At 38.9% G+C, this 21,571-nt stretch overlaps 1 protein-coding gene across 2 annotated transcripts in view; it reads left to right on the forward strand.

Annotated features, from left to right (window-relative positions):
• ECHDC1 (ethylmalonyl-CoA decarboxylase 1) overlaps positions 1-21,133 on the forward strand; it is a 39,179-nt gene extending 18,046 nt beyond the window's left edge. For both annotated transcript variants that reach the window (XM_087718525.1, XM_087718524.1), the window contains 3 exons: positions 2,521-2,573; positions 5,710-5,790; positions 20,329-21,133. In XM_087718525.1, coding sequence (XP_087574651.1) covers positions 2,521-2,573; positions 5,710-5,790; positions 20,329-20,734 — 540 coding nt within the window. In that variant the 3' untranslated portion in view covers positions 20,735-21,133. The remainder of the gene's footprint in view (positions 1-2,520; positions 2,574-5,709; positions 5,791-20,328) is intronic.
• Positions 21,134-21,571: the final 438 nt, after the last annotated feature.

A 21,571-nucleotide genomic window follows, 5' to 3' on the forward strand; every position in this document is an offset into this window, starting at 1 on the left:
AAGCAGAGGGAGTGCCAAGTGAGGAGTACAGAGGGTGGGAGGTATGCAGGAGTATGGGGAAGGGCTTGGGAGGTCTGAAACAGGTCTGGCATGAGTTGCAGTGCTGCAGTGCGATGTAAGCAAGGGGAGGCCAAGGAGAGAATACATTGCAGCTCAAGGACTTTTTGGTGTTCTATGATTCTAGGCCTGTAAAAATTCCTTAAGCAGTAGCTAGCCAAAAGCAGCAGCTGCCCCTCGAAGCTTCAGCTAGCCCAATCTAGCCCAGTAGTGCAGTAAAATACTCTATGACTGCCAAATGTCATGGAAGATCCAATAGCATGGAGCAAAGCAGCCTCCCTCACCCCAGGAAGCTCCAACTGCCCTAGGAAGCCCCAGCCCAGCTACCCTGGCCCAGCTGCACATACTGCCTTGCACCCCGAGACCCCTGCCAGCCTGCTCTCTGCCATACCAGCTAACTGTCACCATCTTCTTCATCCTGCCACTGTGGCTAAGGTCTGCATTTTGCAATGCAGCTGCTGGCCATGTCAAGCCTCATTCCCAAGGCCGTTTATGCCATTCTTCAAATTGCTTATGGTCTTGTCCAAATCAGGTGCAGCCTCTGTGGAAAGCTTCAGGGCCTTGCAAGAAACATTCATTCATTCATTCATTCATTTCATTCAATTTATTAATAAATCCTTTAAGGTTTGATGGGTAAAGAGCTTGAAAGAAAATTTGGAACTTTGTTACTATATATACTAGAACAAAGCCTTGTGAAAAGGTTGCAAATGATTTGGACAAGGCTGCACATGGCCTCTGGAAGGCCTGGCATGGCCTGCATTTGCCTCAGAAAGGACCAGACTGGACATGCATAGCAGCATGAGCAAGAAGATGGCGAAGGTTAGCTGGGGTGGTAGGGGCCCTAAAGCACAAGGAACCCAAAGTACTTAGATAGCAGAGAGGGGAGATAGGCAGTGGCAGGAATTGAAGTGATTCTGCATTCCTAAATGAGTGGCAGGCACCCTAATTTTGATGAGGTGACCATGGGTGCTGCAGTAGTCATAACTTTGGGGACCAATCATAAGCCCTTTTTTAAAAATAGTTGCAGAATAAATGGCTATTATTTGAGGAGTTACCTGTAGAAACATTAATTCCCTTTTTCTAATTATCCCAGCATCCATGTGAGATTTCCAAAGGGTACAGGAGTGAAGGGCATGGAAAGCATAGTTGAAGTCATATGATTTCCCACTTATCGACTGCTTTGTTTTACGACAGAGCTCCCAATTCCAACTGTGGTTGCTAAACAAGAACTACTTGTAGACTGCTTGGCCATTATGCTCAGAATAGTTTGCCCATTTCAGAGATAAGAGCAGAATATAACATATTCAATTTGGATTTAACATCAGGCCATAGTTTACATGGAAACATAGGAGAAAAAAAGCATATTGCATAGAACTCTCACCCATATCGTACACTGGCAGTTGACCTACTGGCCTGTTTGACTATTTTGCTAGCCAATAAAGCAATAATGTTACAGGAAATCACTGACAGGAGTGTTGTTTTCAGGAGTTAATGAGGGAGTTTATAGGTTCATTACTCTTTCTGCAGCTTGGAATTTGGCTTATTGCAAACGAGCTATATTGCAGCCTTTCCCAATTTGGTGCTTTTCTGTTCAGTTGGGCTACAGTCCTCATTCTGATTGCACAGCACTTTAGGGCACCAGGTGAAGGATGACTGCTGGATAGAGTATGTATAATATGACTGTTCTTACATTAGGATAAAGATTTCTATTCTAAGCTGCTTAGAGTTCAGGCTGGGAGTGGAGATAAACCTATTATCAAATATTACAATGAAGAGTAGAAACATTGCATACAGAAAACAGAATGCCAGACTAGGGTAGGACTTCGCTCTAATCAAGTCTCTATTTGTGCAGGATTTCTTTTAAAGAGAGAGAGAGAAAAAAATAGCAATGTGAAAATGTTTTGAAATTCTTGGAAAACTGTATTTTTTTATATTTAGACTACGTAATGTATAGATTAGTATCTTGATTTCACTGCAATTTATCAAACATTAGTTTGCAAAAGTTAATAAATCCTGATCATAATATTGTAGAATTACAAAATAACAACCAAATCAGGGAAAAGCCAACACCTTCCCCCCCAAAAGGATTATTATTATTAAATAAAGTTCAAAGAAAAACAGCAGGGCCTTAGCAAATCTTCATGATATTGTGCCACTTTTTGTATATACTTCAAATTACGCAAAAATAGAGAATCTCTGATAACCAATTTTCCTCAAATTGTTTGCAATAGGAATAGGAGAAGAAAAGGGGAGTCTTCCTCCATACCTCTCTTTCCACAAGAACCCAGTCTACTTGAAAAATTATTCTGTAAAGGATGAATAAATTGAGCAGATTGTTTGAGAAATGTATCCTTTGCATGTTCACTGGGAATCAAGATACTTGGAACACTAAATAGACCAAGCAGCTTCTTTCATTTTTATTATTAGAATATTTCTTGATACATTGTTTCTCTGTTTTTCTAGGATGGGATGAACATGTGTATGTTCATGCAAAACATCTTAACCAGGCTCATGAGGTAGTTATGTTCAGTGTTTGTTCTGTGTAATTTCCCCCCTCAAAACATATGAAATTTCAGCATCATCTAATAATGTTATGGTGCACTTTGGTGAATCCAGAAATATTTGGAAACAGAATAACTATAAAAAATGTCTGAGTTTTTAGAATTTGTTGATTTGGGGTCTTTTTTGCCCTTTATAGCAATGATGAAATTCAATTTTTTTACTACCAGTTCTGTGGGCATGGCTTGGTGGGTATGGCAGGGAAAGGATATTGCAAAATCTCCATTTCCACCCCACTCTTGGAGGAAGGATATTGCAAAATGTCCATCCCCCCCTCCACTCTGGGGCCAGCCAGAGGTAGTATTTGCTGGTTCTCCAAACTACTCAAAATTTCCACTACTGGTTTTCCACAATCTGTCAGAACTTGCTGAATTTCAGCCCTGCTTTGTAGACATCAAATTTCAGAAACTAAGAAATATTGGGGGATGTACATACCCAACTTCTACAAATCCATCTTCCCTGTCGTAGAAGTCAGTCATCTTGAAAATTTGGCAAGTCTTCTTTTTGCAACCTACGTAAATCCATGAATGGAACACATGGAAAGAATAAAATATGAGTTTAACCCACCATCTGTTATCTCCAGGCTCCTACATAAGTAGATTCTACTCTTCAGCATTTTTTACTATCTATTGTGGTGACAGGGATGCATATTTCTCTTGATTTATACTTTATATCATATTTTTGACTTCAGTTTTATAAAGGCTATTGGTGAAAGTTTTGATCTGGTCTCCTGGAGATGTGGAAAACTTTGTGAGTCTTTGATATTTAATCCCATTCCCATTACTTAGAACATTTCTTTAACAAGCTGTAGGTTTATCATTTCCATGGACTTAATAAAAAATATTGAGTATTTTTTTTTATTTTGAGCCATTTTGCAATAACTCTGTTCTGATTAAATGATTTTGAAAGTATTTGTGCGTTTTATTTTTATCATCCCATAGGAATGTATGCCAGCCTGCTTGCAGATCATGGCCTTCTAAGGTCAAAATTCTTTTATTCTTTAGCTCTATCCAATCTTTCACCAATGTTATTGTTACTGCTGATGCGTATAAATCCCAATTTGGTAATGCTAAGCCTCCCCTCTCCTTGCTGTCTTGCATTGACTTTAGTTTAATTCTTGCTTTTCGTCTCTGCCAAATGAACCTAGTGGTTATTTTGTTTAATTCTTGAAAGAATTTTTTACCCGGATTAATAAGTGCAGCTTGCAACAGGAATAGGATTCTTGGTAAAATATTCATTTTAATTGTCACTATATCTCCCATGAGTGATAACTGAATATTTTTCCAATTTTCTAAATCTTTCTTTATTTGTATGACTAATTTATTATGATTATAGTCTTTAATTGTGGAACATTTTTCCGACACCCAGATCCCCAAGTATTTCACTTTCTTAGTTATTTGCATTCTGGTTGCTACTTCCAGTTCCTCTTCTTGCTTTTTTGTCATGTTCTTGGTTATCATTTTTGTTTTGTGTTTATTGATCTTTAGTCCTGCCACTTCGCCATATTCTTCTAATTTTTGAGTTAATTTCAGGCTGGATTCTAATGGGTCCTCTAGTACAAATATTAAGTCATCGGCATAGGCTTGGGCCTTATATTCTTCATTTTTGAGTCTTAAACCTTTTATTCCCTGGTCCTTCCGAATTTCATTTAATAAAATTTTCAAAGTTAATATAAACAGCAAAGGAGAGAGGGGGCATCCCTGTCTGACTCCTTTTTTTATTTCAATCTTCTCTGTTAGATCTCCATTCATCAGAACTTTGGCTGTCTGAGTGTTATAAAATCCTATCATTTTTATAAAAGTGAAGAAAATTAGGAGAAAATGCTTAGTAAATTAATTTTGTGCTGTGCTGAAGGTTGGCCAAGACATACAATGATATACAAAGAACAAGATGACCCTCAATCTCCCAAGGACAAAAGCCATCTGAATTGGCAATGGAAAGTTACTTTAACACTGTCTAGGACTGAGCCAGTTTCTTTCTAAGAAGTGTGTATTCTTAATTTCTTTCTATGACTAGGTTTAATAAGAACATTTAAAGAAACAATCTAAAATAGAATTTTATATCTGTTGCTATGTCACATTTTTTTGTCCATTTGTGCTCCAGTGATTTAAAAATGGCAGGGGAAAATGTATTAATTTCTAGATATATTTACAATTAATTTAGGTTAGGGGAACATTACCCTAAAGGCTTCAACAATGGAAATTCTCTACTCATATTTATTTACTTGTGCCACAGTATTTACATTCTGTTCAAATTAATAGGGATTCAGAGAACATAGCTAGAAACCCCTAACCTACATTAAAACAAAACAATAACAAAGAATGGCTTTCTTATAACAGCACATTTAACAAGTTTTGGGATGACTGTGGTGAAGAGTGACTATTGGGTTATTACTGGCTTACACTTCGTTTTAGAACTCATGGGCTGGAATCCTCAGTAGACTTATTCTAGGTGTTTTGATCGGATGGCTCAAGTGCTCCCTGACGCATTTCCAGCCTTTCTTGGATTAATTAGTGTATACATCAGATTATGAGTATGTTTAGAAAATGTATGCATTATTGCAGCATATATTTAGAATGTATTTGATGAAATGGACTTTGAATGGATTTTTAATCTAAATATATATAGAAACAGGTTTTCTCATAGGAAATATTATTGAAATGTGAATGCAAGATTTGTATATATTATAAATATATTATTTCTTGGGATCATTTATCCTACATCAATTAATTGGTGTCTTTGTCTCCCCACACTGAATAAAATTAATATATCTAATTGCCCTCACAGAACCATGAAGAAGGTTTTTTTTCCTTTAACAAACACACTCAGGAATTTCTTAATTCAAAATATAATCTAATTTTGTTGGTTTGGATTGTACAGCCCCATTCAGACTTTTGATGCCAATTCTGGATTTCTAGTGGGGTGGGTTTCAACCCACAGATCTTGTGCAGTTGCTAGTCTTCTGCTTGAATTGCTTGCTTGAATTGCTTAATAATTTATTTGAGATGAGTAGGCCAATTTCTGCTTATATAATATGTATTTTCAGGTTTGTAATTTTTGAATTGTTTCTTTTTGATTTCTCCTGTTATGTAGGTTACCTCTAATCACAGCTGCATTAGTTCAAGGGAAAGCTCTAGGTGGAGGAGCAGAACTAACTACTGCATGTGATTTTAGGTAAGCTTCAAAGCATCACTCATGATTGTGGTGCCCCATTCAGATGCTGTTTCCTTCCCAAATTGTCTCAAGAGGAAATGTGGTAGCAAATCCAGTGTTTATCTTAACTCTTATTTCCTTCCTGTCCTAATCCTTTCTGCTATGATATAGCTACTATTTTAGTATTTTTCTTTAGCTCTATTATTCTTTCTTTCTATCTATCTATCTATCTATCTATCTATCTATCTATCTATCTATCTATCTATCTATCTATCTATCTATCTATCCATTGCAAGGTATATTTAAATGTTTGCCATTTACCTTTTGACTGATGATTTAATTTTATATTGTAAAACATTGACTTAAGAGAACTTTAACAAGATATGTATTACTCCATTTGGCTATCATATAATTCAGAACTCATATTCCATTTAATTATAACTGTTTAAAAATATTAAGCAACGTCCCACACCATTTTTATTCAATTGTGATTCATTCATTGTGGTTATAGGCCTGAGAACAATCTTTGTTGTTTAAAAGCAATGCACCTACTACAATAACCTAATATTCTCCATTACAAAAGCTTCCCTTCATATTTCCTAAGTATACCAGCCGAAATTTGCCTTCCGTGTCATTATGATTCCTTTGTCTAGGTCACTAAAATTGTATGTTAATAGTAAAATAGAAAGTATCCTACAACTCCTTATTTTAATGCAGATGACCATGGAGATTCTCAGTCATTCAGGTCATGGTTGTCCCAAAGGTGCTTTTTCCAAACAAATATAAATCCTTCCATTCTCTACCATTCAGTCCGAACTGAAAGTGCTTCTTGGGTGAGAAGCAAAACATCTTCAAGAGAAAAAGGATAGTCAGTGCAGTTGCCTTTTGAAAAAGCATATTTGGGTCATTTTATATGTGCCTTTTTGGGCTGTTACATGCCAATGACCCATATCCCAGGTGCTCTTAATGATGTTCCTCTGCATAGCCCATGCTGTGTCTCAGATACCCAAAATTCTCTCCCCTTCAGGTGGGTTCAGCTTATTCATAAATACCTGCCTGAGATATTCCAATGAGATTCTGTCCTCTGGAGGACATTGATCAAGTATACTTCACCAATCCATCGAACCCTGATTTTCTCTAATGCTCTCCAAATCAATCTACAACCTAAATAAATCTTTGGAAGTTGATGAAAATTTTCCTTTTTATATATTTAGAGTGTGGACTTTCAACCAGATAAGAATGTCAGATAATTAAAATAGTCACTGTACATTTATTTATGGAATACAATATTCAGAACGAACAGTCACACATTAAATATAGTAAGAATTATATCTGTGTTCTTGTAAGGTTTAAAGTTCACATGGAGAATGTTTTGTGAGGAATAAAAATACCTACAGTTGTCATAGGTTCTGCATCAACTCAATTGCATCAATGGCTACAAGACGTTGAGATAGATTTGGGTAGCTTTTTTCTTCGGCCATTGTTCAGAATTCTCCAATTCCACTCATCTTTTCCTTGTGCCTTTAGGAAGTACAAGTGATTGGAATTTGGACTATAAGACCCGTATGTAATTCCTTGTACTTCAGTTTATGTAATTAGGTAGCTAACATAATATAAATATAGCAAAAAGCCCTAATCAGAATATGTGGCTCTGAACAAGGTCAAATATGAACAACTCAATGCAGGAATTTTCTCAGCTTTCTTTCTCTCCCCCCCCCCCCCCCGCTCCCCCACCAAAATCACCCTTTAGATCTACAAATTTGGTTATCTGTGTATAATACAGTCATGAAACACTGGATAAGTTATAGGATTGTCTGCGATCTCGGTTTCTGACAATTTAATTCTCTAAGCTAAAGATTTGGCTTTATAGGAATTTCAATCTTTTTAAAATTCATTTCAGCGCAATAAAGTGGAGAAAAGCTGAATCATTTAGCTCATCCTTTCCTCCTCCTCCTCCTCCTCCTCCTCCTCCTCCTCCTCCTCCTCCTCCTCCTCCTCCTCCTCCTCCTCCTCCTCCTCCTCATTTCATTTCATTTCATTTCATTTCCCTTTATTTGTATGCCGCCCTTTTCCCTGGAGGGACTCAGGGCGGCTCACAGTTCAAAAAGGGGGGGGGGGGGGAAGGACAAACAATTTTCCAACATGAAGACAATACAACATATTAAAAAGAAAACACAACAGTCACACAATTCGGGTGGGGCTAGAATCTTAACCCCAGGCCAGCCGGAACAGCCAGATCTTTAAAGCGGCGCGGAAGGACTGGAGGGTGGTGAGGGTTAGGGTTAGGGTTAGGGTCCTCCTCCTCCTCCTCCTCTTCCTTTTCCTCCCCCTCCTCCTCCCTAGCATATTCCCCAAAGTGTAGGGTCCACTTTTTGGATCATTGAACACCACTTTGCATCATCAGCTGTGTCTGCAGGGCACAGACCTGCAACTTACATATGGCGTCTTGCCATCTGTTTTGGATACCCGTGAGGTCACCGGCCATTCACTTCTAATTGGTAGGCAGTCTTGGCAACAGTGGAAGGTGCTGCTCTCAGGATATGTCCATACCAGCGGAGCCAGCATTCTCTCATCTTCTCTATAATTGGTGCTGCACCAAAATGTTGTCAAATGGTGTTATTTGTGATGTGGTCAAGAAGTGAGATGTCCGATATCCAACGAAGCATTTCCATTTCCATGATATGGAGATAGATTTTGGTGCCTGTTGTTGCTGCCCACCATTCAGGGCCATACAGTGCAACAGGTGGATGGTTGTCTTGTAAATCCTAGATTTAAGACAAGTTGGCATTCGTCTGTCACATGTAAGAAGATGACTGAGTTGGACAAAATGCCTGTTTTTTCAGTATAGTCTTCCACATTAGCCTTCCAGATGTGTTAGGAAGACTTAGCCCAGATAGGAAATCAATAACATCCTCTTTTTTATGGTCCCCAGCAACTGGCATTCAGAGACCAAGGGTCTATGATATTGGAAATAATATATAGCCATTATGATTTATAACCATTAAGCAACAGAAATGTACACTGTAATCTCGTGCCAGTGTTAACACAATATAATTCTTTCATACAGCTGTAGAGCTTTAGAATCGAATAAGGCCTTCAGTTTAGTCCTTTATTCAGTAGAGGAAATCAAAAGTTAGAGCACTCTAGATGATTGTATAATGTGTATTATTTAGGAAAAAACAAAACAAAACACTATTCCTCTAGGTAATTCCTTCCATTGCCAAATTATCTATATTTGTGTGTGTTTTAATACCGTCTCCTTTGAGTCAAGCTTGATTACTTGGTAACTTCATGAACACATCCATATACTTTGTGTGGGATAGTAATATAGAAGTTCATGCAAGCTAGATGTTTCACCACCACCACCCAAAGCCTACATTATGACCCATGTTTGAAGGTTTGGGTGCTGTAGTAAGATATGCCAGCTTGGGTCTTAGTTGCTGGAAGTACAATTTAAATAGGATAGGCTGTGGGCTGGACTCATCACAGTTCATGCTTCTTATCTTTCTATAGTGCAGAAAATTGCACCTCTCTATTTAAAATGATACCATCGATGTGTACTGAACTAGGGTAGAGATTTGTGTAAGCTTTTGACACATTCTACTAATTCCCATTCCCAAAGTCTAAATTTACATATACTTAATCCCCTAAAATTGTGTGCCCTTCTTCCTGTCTTTCTCCTGGTCTCTTTTTTTAATTTTGTCTTAATCTTCTCACAACTGGAAAAAGACTAGGATGATTTTATGTGCATTTATACATGGTGTGTGTGTGTATGTGTGTGTACTGTCTATGGCAAATGTACTTGGCAAGAATGGTAGGAAAGGAAGATTTGAGTAAAGGTGTATTCATATGTAGGCATAGTTCTGTGTATCCATGCCAACCATAGAAGTGATGCTCAGCATACCAGTGGTTTCTTGTCCTCTTCTGACCCAACTGTTTGTTTATAGGAGGCTGGGAAAAGGGCACAGGAGACTGGTTTTCACTGATTTAATAGAGATACCATTTGTCTTACAACAGTCTGTAAGTACAAAGCATAGTTCTATGATATACACTGCCCAGAGTCACTTTTTGAAACTGGCAACTCCAGGTGAAACTCGAAAAATTAGAATATATTGCAAAAGGTCATTTATTTCAGTAATGCAACTTAAAAGGTGAAACCAATATATGAAATAAGACTCATTACATGCAAAGCAAGATAGTTCAAGCCGTGATGTGTCATAATTGTTATGATTATGGCATACAACTCATGAAAACCCCAAATCCACCATCTCAGAAAATTAGAATATTACATGCAATCAATAAAACAAGGATTGTACATAGAACAATGTTGTGGCCCAGCAGGATCCGGTTGAGCTGCTGATGGACTTGGATCGCGAGGAACCATATGATTCTGCCAGGGAAGATGTGGAGGACTCTGGGCAGGGTTCAGTCTCAGAACAGGGACCAGAGAGGCTGGTTGGCCATCAGGAGGCGCCTGAGGCATGGAGCAGTGGGGAGGATCAAAGGCAGTTTGTCCCTGACACAAAATTAAGAAGGGCGGAGAAACGGAAGAAGCAGCTCCAGAGGCAGACTCAGAGATGATAATTAAGCCCAGGTGGTTTAATACAAGAGAGTATTAAGGGGAGAGGTTGGGGGGGGAGACATTTGCAGGACACAACCGTTTGAAACAGTATTGGAAAACTCTGTCTGTCTTGTATCCGTGCCTGTTGGATTTTGGTTGCTGCCAACTATTCTTGTATGTGAGTCTTGTCTGGGCCTTCAGTCAAAGGAGTCGATAACTCCATGATTAAAGAGTAGCAAACAGCCAAGCCTGTGTCTGGGTGATTCGCAGGCCGGAGCAGGAGGGTCAGAACAGAACAATATCAGACCTCTGAAAAGTAAGTAAGTAAGTAAGTAAGTAAGTAAGATCTTTATTACGGTCAAAGACCAGCAATATACATTTGTCTTTACACTATATTAAAAATACTAACATTAAAATATAATTAAAAGTATTTACATTAAAAGTGGATAATAACATTATGGTCCAAAGATTGTTAAAGGTATGTCCAGATAATTGGTACAAGATGGTACTATACTGTAGCCAATTTTTTTCTTATGGACATTGCAGCAGCACAGAACTTTGCCACTGCATACGTGGTAGCCGGGTTAGTGTCCTGGAGGAGAAAGCCTAGATAAACATTGCCTGCCCTCCCTGGCAATCTCTCTAATAAGGGGAGAATATATGCAGACCTACAAGCTCTGTATAGCTCGCAGTGTAATAGTACATGTGAATTATCTTCCACTTCTCCTTTACCACATGTACAAACGCGTTCGGCTATAGGTGTTCTTTTATACCTGCCCTGGAGGAGTGCTGAAGGAAGAATGTTAAATCTGGCTCTGAAGAAAGCTATTCTTTGTTTTGGAGAGATCAGGTCATTCAGATATCTTGCCGATTCCCACACACCCTGTTTTAGTCTGTCCCTACTGTGGAGAGGCAACCTATTTAATTCTTCTTGGAACTCCATGTCCCTCATTCTATTGATTACTACTTGCTTTGCTTGCTCAAAGCCTAGGGACATTAAGAATAATGATGAAAGCCCATAAGAGCCTAGCTTGTGATCAATTGCTTGTTTCCAGGGGGAAGGGAAATTGTCAGTCAACACTAGTGGGGACAGTCCCTCTGGAAAGAAATGCATTTTAAGCCAATAAATGACCATCATCTTCCAGGCTCTTACTTGAATTTGAGGCATGCCTGTCTCAATTCTTAACTGGGCATTTGGAGTTCCATTGGGAGCAGCTAAGATGGCTCGCAGGAATTTTGTTTGAATAGTTTCTAACAAGTCTCTCTTTGCAAGGATTCCTGTTTGTGCCCCGTAAAGAATTTGCGCCAATGTTTTGGCCTCAAAAAGTTTTAAGGCAGCAGGTACTAACTGACCTCCACCTGTATAAAAGAAATGTTTGATTGCATTTGAGGACCTAATGGCTACTTGCAATGTGTGATCCAGGTGTGTCTTCCATGTCCCTTGCGAGTGGAAAACCACACCAAGGTATCTAAATGTTCTAACCTGTTCCAAACTATATCCTTCTATTTGCTAGGAATATTGGCTTAGTCTTTTAGCAAAAACTAAAATTTTTGATTTATCGAAGTTAAGGACCAGCTTGTTTTGCCTGCAATAGCCAAGTGTTGCCCTAATTGTTCTCTTCAGTCCTATGGGGGTTTGTGAAATGATAGCGGCGTCATCAGCATATAAGAGAATTGGCACTTTACGTTGTGCTAGGTTAGGAGGATGGAAATCCAGGTTCTGTAAAAGGTCAATCAGGGGATTAATATAGAAGTTGAAGAGGGAGGGTGACAGGATGCAACCCTGCCGTACCCCTTTTTGTACTCTTACTGAGCTGGTTAAACTCCCTTGGGGATTGCACCTCACTTTCAGGGTGGAATTGGCATACAATTTTTGTATGAGGAAGAGGAGGCGTTTATCGATAGTGGTGCATTTTAACTTCTCCCAGAGGATGATCCTGGATATTGAATCGAAGGCCTGTTTAAAATCCAAGAAGGCCACAAAAAGAGAGGATTTTTTTTTATGTGTGTATTTTTGTACTAAATGGTGGAGTACCAAGATATGATCCACCGTCGATCTTCCTTCTCTAAAACCGGCTTGTTCGTCTTTGATTATCCCCCCTGAAATTAGCCAATCTTGAAGTTTATAATTTAAGTGTTTGGCATACAGTTTACTAATAACGCTTAGAAGACTAATGGGTCTGTAGTTGCCTGGGTCATTTCTATTCCCTTTTTTATAAATTGGTATAATAATTGCTACTCCCCAATCTCTAGGCATATGGCCTGTATTGTCTATAAATGTAAACAGTGATGCTAAAAGTGGAGCCCACCAACTGGCATTCTTTTTAATTATTTCTGGCAGGACATTATCAGCTCCGGGTGCCTTATTAGCCTTTAGGGCTCCGATCAACCGGGATGTCTCTTCTGGTGTAACAGGGGGCCAGTGAGGAGTGTGGTCCAAACTAGCTTGGCTCTCCTTGATTACATAGTCAGGATCTGTATAAAGCTCCCTAAAGTACTCTTCCCAGGCGTGAATTGGAACCTGATTTGTCGGGGGTAGGGGAGGTTTTCCCAATCCCCTGGTGATGTATCAAAAAAGGGATGTATTTTTTGTCCTGACTGCCGTAATTAGTCTATGCCAAGACTCCTTCAGGGCCGCACTTTTCTTTTCTTTTAGAAGGTTCTTATATTGTGTTTTCAACTGCTTTAAGTAGTAAGTGTGCTCCTCGGAGGAGGCACCTTTACTTTTCTTGTATTCTTCATTATATATCTTTTTTAGTTGAACGCAATCTCTATCAAACCATTTTTTGCTTTTTGAAACTAGCATTTTGGGGTGAGCTGGTGATCTGTTACTGAGAACCGAATTCAAGTTTACAATTAAGGATTCAAACCCCTCTAGGTAAGATCCCCCACAGTTATTTCTTAATAGAGATGTACGTAACTCTATGGTTTCAGGGGCTAACATCCATTTGGAAACTTCCTTAGCGTTTTTCTCATTCCATTTAATTCTTACCTGGGTATTTTGAGTTTCTAACCTGGGTAGGTAGGCTGTGCCTGCCCTTAGAGAATTCTGGTGCAATGTGAGAGTAAGGAGTATTGTATTATGATCACTTTCCAATCGCGAGTCTACCTCTATCTTCTGTAAGAATTTCAGGAGGTCATAAGATATTATCCAGTAGTCAACTGTGGATTTTCTTCCTGCTCCCCGGTAAGTATATTCTGCTGGGAAATCGCCCCATGGGGACCCGTTAAGGATACACAGATCCAAACGTTCAGGTCTTTAAATTGTCTGGCATGCAAAGATTCCTCTGTTACATTTTCATCATAATGAATCTTAAACTGCTTATATAATGCTTGGTCATTTGGACCCATCGTAGCGTTTAAGTCCCCCCCTATAATTATTGCAGCTTTGGGGAATTTGGCTGAACAGCCAAGAATAAAATCTTCTATGCTGTCCCAAATCTTGTTAATCTCATTATTCTTATTAAGTGGAGGAATATAGATATTGAATAGCAAAATCTCCACCTGTTTAAATAAGAGTAATGTAGTTACAACCCATGAGTGGAAAGGTGGCAGTGGTACACATTTAAAATGCAAGGATGTATTAACTAACGTCACAATACTCCCTTTAGCTCTCCCCCCCACCTTGCTTGGGACAGCCGGAATTGAGTTGACCCAATAGCCATCTAACTGAATCTCTGTGGAGGTCCAGGTTTCCTGCAGGAAGAGGATGTCAAATTGTGATATATAGTCAAAAAAGAGTTGGTCTTTTGATGGGACGGACCAATCTGCTATATTCCAGGTTATAAGGGAGAGTGGGTCAACTTGTGGAGCTCATCAGGAAACTTGATTTATACACAGGGAAGTTGTCTGGTTGTTACCATGGATTAAGGTGTCATCGCACACTGCATTGGTCTTCTTTAAAAATAGGGAGGACCCGTCTAGGTCATGTGTAGACTTTTGAGAAACTTGTTCAGGGTAAAAGGTTTTGGCACCAGCTAGCAGAGCTTGCCATTCCGAAGCCTCTTCTCTGGTTGTAGGGCAAGGCGTATTAGGTCATCTTTCATTTTTTGCAATGGTGGCTCTTTCATGAGTCGACTCTCAGTATCTTGGTTTGGAGCTGGCGCTGATGAAGGTGTCATGGAATTTTCATACAGGGATGAAAACATCTCCATCTCTTCTGGGGCCTCTAATACCCTCTTTGGGTCTTGGCTTCTATTTTCTATGATCTTGTATTCATGCAATCTCTTGCCCTCTGGGGGGGGAGTGAGAGGCTCAATTATTGGGGAAACCAGGTCTATAAGTGGCTCTGCTGTGACCATTGTGACCAATAAGGATTTCTTTAAATTTTCTAGCTTGAATAATATATTGTCTTGGTCTTTCCTTGGGAGAGCACCAAAAGCGTTAATGAGGCTAGCTTCTGTGCTGTTAAGCATCTCTTCTCTGTGCAAGATTGGTTTACTCCCACTCTCAGTCTCTTTCTTTTCCAAGGTTGAATATGAGGTGGTGTCATTCGCCTTGGAGGCTCGCATGTTAGTTATTAACGGGATAACCCTTTCCTCACCAAAGACTCTGATGGGAAAGATTTGGAAGGAGGCTAAAAATGCCTTCATCTTGAATAACATCTGAGGTATGGTGGGCTGTTTGAAAGACAAAAGGACCCGCTTCCAATTTGGGGCCTCAGGTAACCACTCCACAGCACGGAGATCAATCATGCCCCTGTGGCAGTGAAGAAGCTGGCTTAGGGAATTTAATATTGCACTTCTGGAATTCCAACGTCCATAATTAAGTCTGTTCAAATGGATTCTAAAAGCTATCCTTTGTGTTTGTAGCGAGCGATGTGATTGTTGTAATTGAGGGAGGGATTCTTTCCTGATTTCTTCTTTATTGATACCTTTTCCTCTCAATGCCTTGTCTGGGGGAGGACTGTTTTTCTGAGAGGACTGCTTCCTTTTATCTGTCTCTTTAACTGTTTCTCTGGCTCTTTGTTCTTTTTTCATTTCCTTATCCTGCGAATGGGAGTTAATCAAATCTTCTGCCAGCACTTTAGTGGGAGTTCTTGGGGCCCGATATTGCATTTGAAGAAAAACAGCTAAATCTTTTTTCAATGACTCTACATCATGTTGGATGGCAATTAATTGTTCAAATATTGAGACCACCGTTTGCGCTGTGAGAAGGCATTGCTTTGCCATAAACTCGGTTGAATTTTCCCAGAGTAAACTCTCCATACTCTGAGTTATCTGGTTGTTCTTTGCCTTTTTAGTCTCTAACTTAGACTCAATAAAGGAGGTTGTTGGGCTAGTTGTTTGTGATAAGAGCTGGCAATCATTTTTTCCCCCTCCACCAGATTGGAGAAGTCTAGTAAATGCTGATTTGCCATATCATTTTGCCGGTCCTGTTCTAATCTCTCCAGATTGTTGGAGATGTGGGGGTTAGTTTTACTTACAGATCTCTTGCCAACAAAGAGCTCCTCAATTCGTGGTTGTTTTGCTGTCTTCACTGGAGGAAGAGATCCTGGGCTGGTGCCATGGCGTTTCTTTCTTTTTCCCATGCTTATTTAAATCTTCGGCAGCAACAAAAGTTTTTGTTTGTATTATGCTCTACGCTGTTATCTCCACCAAAAAATGTTAATTAAATAAAAAATAATCAAGTAGGAGTACTAAAAATTGATAAAATAAAATAAAACCGAGAGGCACTACTGCAAACACGCTCCAGCTGCACTTTTCTGAAAAGTATAAGCAAGCATATGTACTCAGTTCTTGGTTTGGGCCCCTTTTGCACAATTACTGCCTCAATGCGGCATGGCATGGAAGCTATCAGCCTGTTGCACTGTTGAGGTGTTATGGAAGACCAGGATGCTTCAATAGTGGCCTTCAGCTCTTCTGCATTGTTCCGTCTCATGCCTCTCATCTTTCTCTTGGCAATGCCCCATAGTTTCTCTATGGGGTTCAGGTCAGGCGAGTTTGCTGGCCAATCAAGCACAGTAATCCCACGGTCATTGAACCAGGTTTTGGTGCTTTTGGCAGTGTGGGCAGCTGGAAAATGAAGTCAGCATCCCCATAAAGCTCATCTGTGGAAGAAAGCATGAAGTGCTCCAAAATCTCCTGGTAGACGGCTGCGTTGGCCCTGGTCTTCATGAAGCACAATGGTCCAAAGTCCTGTTGCTCAGTGTTTCAAAGTCCTCTTTTCTGATGAGAGCAACTTTTGCATCTGATTTGGAAACCAAGGACCCAGAATATGGAGGAAGAATGGAGAGGCCAATCAAGCACAGTAATCCCACAGTCATTGAACCAGTTTTTGGTGCTTTTGGCAAAGGTTGCTCTCATCAGAAAAGAGGACTTTGCACCAAGGAGAATGCATTGAGCTCCCCTGCATAAAAGAAAGGGTCTGAACGAAGCAAACAGGAAGTCTGTGAGGAGGCCTTTGAATGGTAAATGTGACAGGAGGCAGGTGTTTGTCCTGCCTGCCTCTTTTGTCAAAGCATGCCACAATTGTCTATTCTCAGGCTTGTCTTCTTCCCTGATGAATTGCGCATTGGTCCCATAGTTTTATACTTGCCTTACATGTGTATCCCCCTCCCATCGCTTAATGTGTATCCTCACTTTTTTTCTGGCCCATATGCCCTTCTCATTTCCCCTTTTCACCATAAAACTGTACCACTCCACAATCCCAAGTACCACACAAGCAAATGTTGGAGAAAATACGAACTGTGGAGACGTGTAGCTACTGTCAGAAGTAGATATTTACACTGGCATGCCTATTCAGGTCTTTGATTCTATTCCAAAACTGTTTAGAAGTGTCATTAGCTTCCTGGGAACTGTGCTAGTTCTCTTCTGCAGTGTGATATTAGGGTATTAGGAATATTCAGGATTGTATGGTACGTTGTATTTTTCCGCCCCTTTTTAAAAAAGCACAAGAATGACAGTATAGCAGAGTCTTGACTACAGTTGCAATTAGCCATTTCCTACTTTTTTTCCAAGGTGTAGATTAATTTCCCCATCCATTATTACTCTTATCAAAGTTTGCCTGTACTGTCCTACTTACAAATACTGCAAGCTATCCTTTTTCTCTCTGAAATATCACTTATTTGTTTCAGTTAAATGCTTTCTATGACCTACCTTTTTTATTAACTACATGAAACATTAGCCTTCTTTTCAGTGTACATCACTTTCTGGGTCAGTTTAAAATTAATTCAAGACCAAGAAATTAGATTTGCTGTTGTGAGACTACAATTCCCCTATGCGTGTATTACGCATGCCACATACTATATTGTGTTGTACTTTGGTTTTATGGAACTCCCCAATCTATCCTAGATTTCAGATGCTATATATCTGGAGAGATTTTGACACCCTAGTGATCCTATACTTTTCTGGATATATTTTTCAACACTACTTTCGTTAAGTTTATGAAAGTAAATACATTTTCTAATTGTAGCTTTCATCAGTAGAACATAGCTTTTAGCTTGCTGTTGAACACAGTGAGTTGTCCTTGCTTCATTGAGTGCAGCCAACAATGAATTGGATTGATATTTTATAGTGCCAACTTCTTTTTGAAGAACAAGATTAATAACAATCTGTCTATTGAAAGTTTATACTCTTTTCCTAAAGTCGAATGCGGTTTCCTTTAAAAAAAACCTCAATGGATAAATAATAGATTTCCATTTAATTTTGAGCTTGGCTAGGTGAGAAGAAGAACACATTACTATAGACACTTACCATTCGTGCAGATGGGGTAAAGCTGGTATTTCCATTTGTCTTCCTGCAGCTGTTTTTTTAGCTCAGAGATCAAGGTGATGAGAAGAGTGATAGAAGTTTTCTATCTCTTGTATATGGAAAGACAGGGAGAGATGAATCATCCTCATAGTTGCAATTAACTCAAGGTTTATATTTAAAGTCTCCAGTCTATTTTATTTAGGAAAGACATGCACAGTGTTAAGTATAGTTATGCAGGGCAAAGTACACACATAGACGTCCTTCAGCACAAGTGGAAGATCACAGGCTAGAAAGGCTATATGCCAGGAATGCTTTAATCCTGATTCTTGAATTAAGCCTGTATTGAACTTGATGATCTAAATGGCTCCTCTCAATTCTGTGATGACATGTATACAAATACATATACTAAACAGTCCATTGTTTAAAAGCATACCCTGCCTCTGTGCATGAGTTTTGGTGAAAAACAAATATTAGAAGAAGCTTTTGTGGAGTAACTGGATAAATGTAGACTATGTAGTACGAATGTCTGATGGCTTTGAAACTGTTTAAACAACCACATCCGAAAAGGATTCATAAATGGATCTGCATCTACCTGAAGGAAAGGACTCTTTTGAGTTTTCCAGAGCTTTGTATTCAGCCCAATGTCATTCAACATATTTAAAAATGGTCTACCTGATACAATCAAAGGGATGCTTATCATATCTACAGATGACATTTGGGGGAGGCATGATAATGTGTCAGAGGGCAACAGCACAATTCAAAGTCATTCTGAACATGGAGCCAAATTGACCAGGTAGGGTGATGTTCAGCTGTGAAATGTGTATGGTCCCTTTAATTTTAAATGCATAGGTATAGGATTGGGAAAATCTGGTTTAGTGAGAGTGCGTGTGAAAGCTGGAACAAAAAGTGTTAGTAGGCCAGCAGCAGAATATGAATAAGAAATCTATTTTGGGTTTTTTATCAGAAGCATTGCATCCAGTTCATTGGAGGTAATAGCTCCCTTGGACTAAATTTATTTATTTATACTGTATGTTGCCTGATTCCTGACAGCTCTAGGCAGTTTACAATTGAAAAAGACCATGAGTAGCCCAAATTCAATATAACTAATAAAAATGAATTACCTCCACTCCCACCCCCAAACCAGGGATTTAATCTTCAGCCAGTTTCCAAGCCTAGGAGAGAAGTCAGATCTTTAATCATTTTAAAGTGGACATAAAGAAGTTACAGTAAATTCAAAGGAGAGCTACCAGAATGATAAAGGATCTGAAAACCAAGCAGTACAGAATTTCTTAATTCATAAAAGAGAAAAGAAGGGGAGATGTGGTAGTACTGTGTATGAAAGGTTGTCCCATGGAAGAGGTATCTGATAAAAAATTTCTCTGACAAAATTGTTTGCAGTACAGCAACCAGAGGTTTGAAATCTAAAGAAAGATCCAAGCTGAGTTTTAGGAAGATGTTTCTAGTAATTAAAAACTAGTAAACAATGGAGCAATCTGTCTAGAATAATAGACTCCTTACTGGAGTTATTAAAAGAGGTCTGGGTGGCTTACCTGTCAGAGATGGTTTAGCCTTCAAAGGGCAGGTTGTTCTAGTAGATCAGGTTTCTTTCTATTTTTTCAATTTACCAATCTATAATTTCATATATTTCAAGTTTAAATCTGGAAAGGAAGGGTTTATACCTGGCCTCTCAAGACACTTCAGGATGAGCAGTTTGAATGCACGTATTTTGGGAGTAAAACAGCAGTGAATTGTCAAGAGTACTGGAGGAGGTTTTCATTTAGGTCTTCACAGCTCCACTGCCAACCACAACTTCTGACTTGTAAGATCAGCCAAAACTTTTGGATGGGTATTGTGTATCCTTTCTTTCTGCTATTTCCAGCATCTTTTAATTTTCACTTGAAAGAGATGTTTGATAATATTGTAATTTTCCTCAATACCTAATTATCACCTTTGTTGTCAAGTGTGAGATATGTGTTTGTCCACTGCAATTATAATTTTTAAATATTTGCAAAGATAAAAGTAAAGGAGGGAAATATTTGAGCAAGCTATGCTATGATGAACATGAACATTAAGATATTTATAACTTTTTCAGCCAGAATGTCAACATTAGATTTAAAGAATATTTAAATCTTTAAAATAATCTCTTTGTTTTGTACTACTTAGGGTAAAATTGCAGCAAATTAATTGTGTCTAATATTAAAAGGTGTTCATTGTCAGCAACCTTTATCCAGAACTGTGCTTTGCATTGAAATGAAGCTAAGATGGTATCATTGCAACACCTTTAAACAGACCTTTTTTTATTGACAGGTTAATGACTCCAGAGAGTGAAATTAGATTTGTCCACAAGCAGATGGGCTTAGTGCCAGGTTGGGGGGGAGCTGCCAGGCTTACCCAAATCCTTGGCAGCAGCTCTGCCCTCAAGTTGCTGAGTGGTGCTGTGAAACTGGATCCACAGAATGCCCTTCATATTGGGTTGGTAGATTCCATCTTGTCCTCATCTGATGAACACGAGTCTCTGAGAGAAATGCATACATGGCTTAAGCTATATACCACAGGCCCTGCTGAAGTCATTCAGGCCGTGAAGAAAGTTGTTTCAGCAGGAAGAGAGCTACAATTAGAAGCTGCCTTGAGGAGAGAAAAAGAGATATTTGGAAGAGTTTGGGGTGGTCCTGCTAATTTGCAGGCATTGGCTCAGAGAACAAAACATAAATGAGACAATTTTCATCTGACTTTCTTCAACTAAAACAGCTGCTGCCAAAGACGACTGGTGGGAAACTTTCCAAATATTATGAACTCAGTAGGTGTTAGCCTTATTAGGACAGCTCTCCTGGAATGCCACTGGCACTGCATTGACAATTAGAGGTGCCACACCAGGTTTTTTTCAACAATGCTCTCATTTTCTGGTCTTGCTTGTTTTTTTTTTCTACAGAACCCCACCCTGATGGTACCACTTAATATGAACCCATTTGGAAATTAATGTGCATAAAGTGGTATGCTTTTATAATGTAAGAACCGTAAGACGTGACAAAATAATTTTCCTCAATTTTTAAATGCTGGCATTATGTGTGGTTTGTATATATAGATTTTGTGTTGAGAAGTTGCTTTTTTTTTTAGACAGGCTTAGTTGACATTGGTAACTTCAAATCTCAATCACTCTTGCAGATAAACACAAATAATTTTTGATTCGTACATGTCATACTTTTGAATAACTAGCTCACTGTGAATTGACTCACAACCCCAAATCAAAACTGAGCAATGCCAAATTCTTTTTCTTCGTATTGTAAATTGTTCCTTCTATATTTATAAGCAAAGCTCCTGCCTTCAAGCCTCACATCTAATTACTGGATTCTTGATCTGTGAACAGAACTCTTGGAGACATTCAGTTTCATTGTAAACTTATCTTCACTTTATATTTTATAAAGTTGAAGTAATGAAGAAATATTCACTTGGATGTATGGCAAAATGTGACATTTTTGATATTTGTATACTAGTTGCAACATCTATGAAATTTGTTTAATGGCTTGAAGTCTATGCAGCACATAGAGGTAGT

Source organism: Thamnophis sirtalis, unplaced genomic scaffold (assembly GCF_051295495.1).
Source record: "Thamnophis sirtalis isolate CommonGarterSnake01/CBP01778 unplaced genomic scaffold, rThaSir2_p1.2 scaffold_6, whole genome shotgun sequence".
In the NCBI taxonomy this organism is placed as follows: Eukaryota; Metazoa; Chordata; class Lepidosauria; order Squamata; family Natricidae; genus Thamnophis; species Thamnophis sirtalis.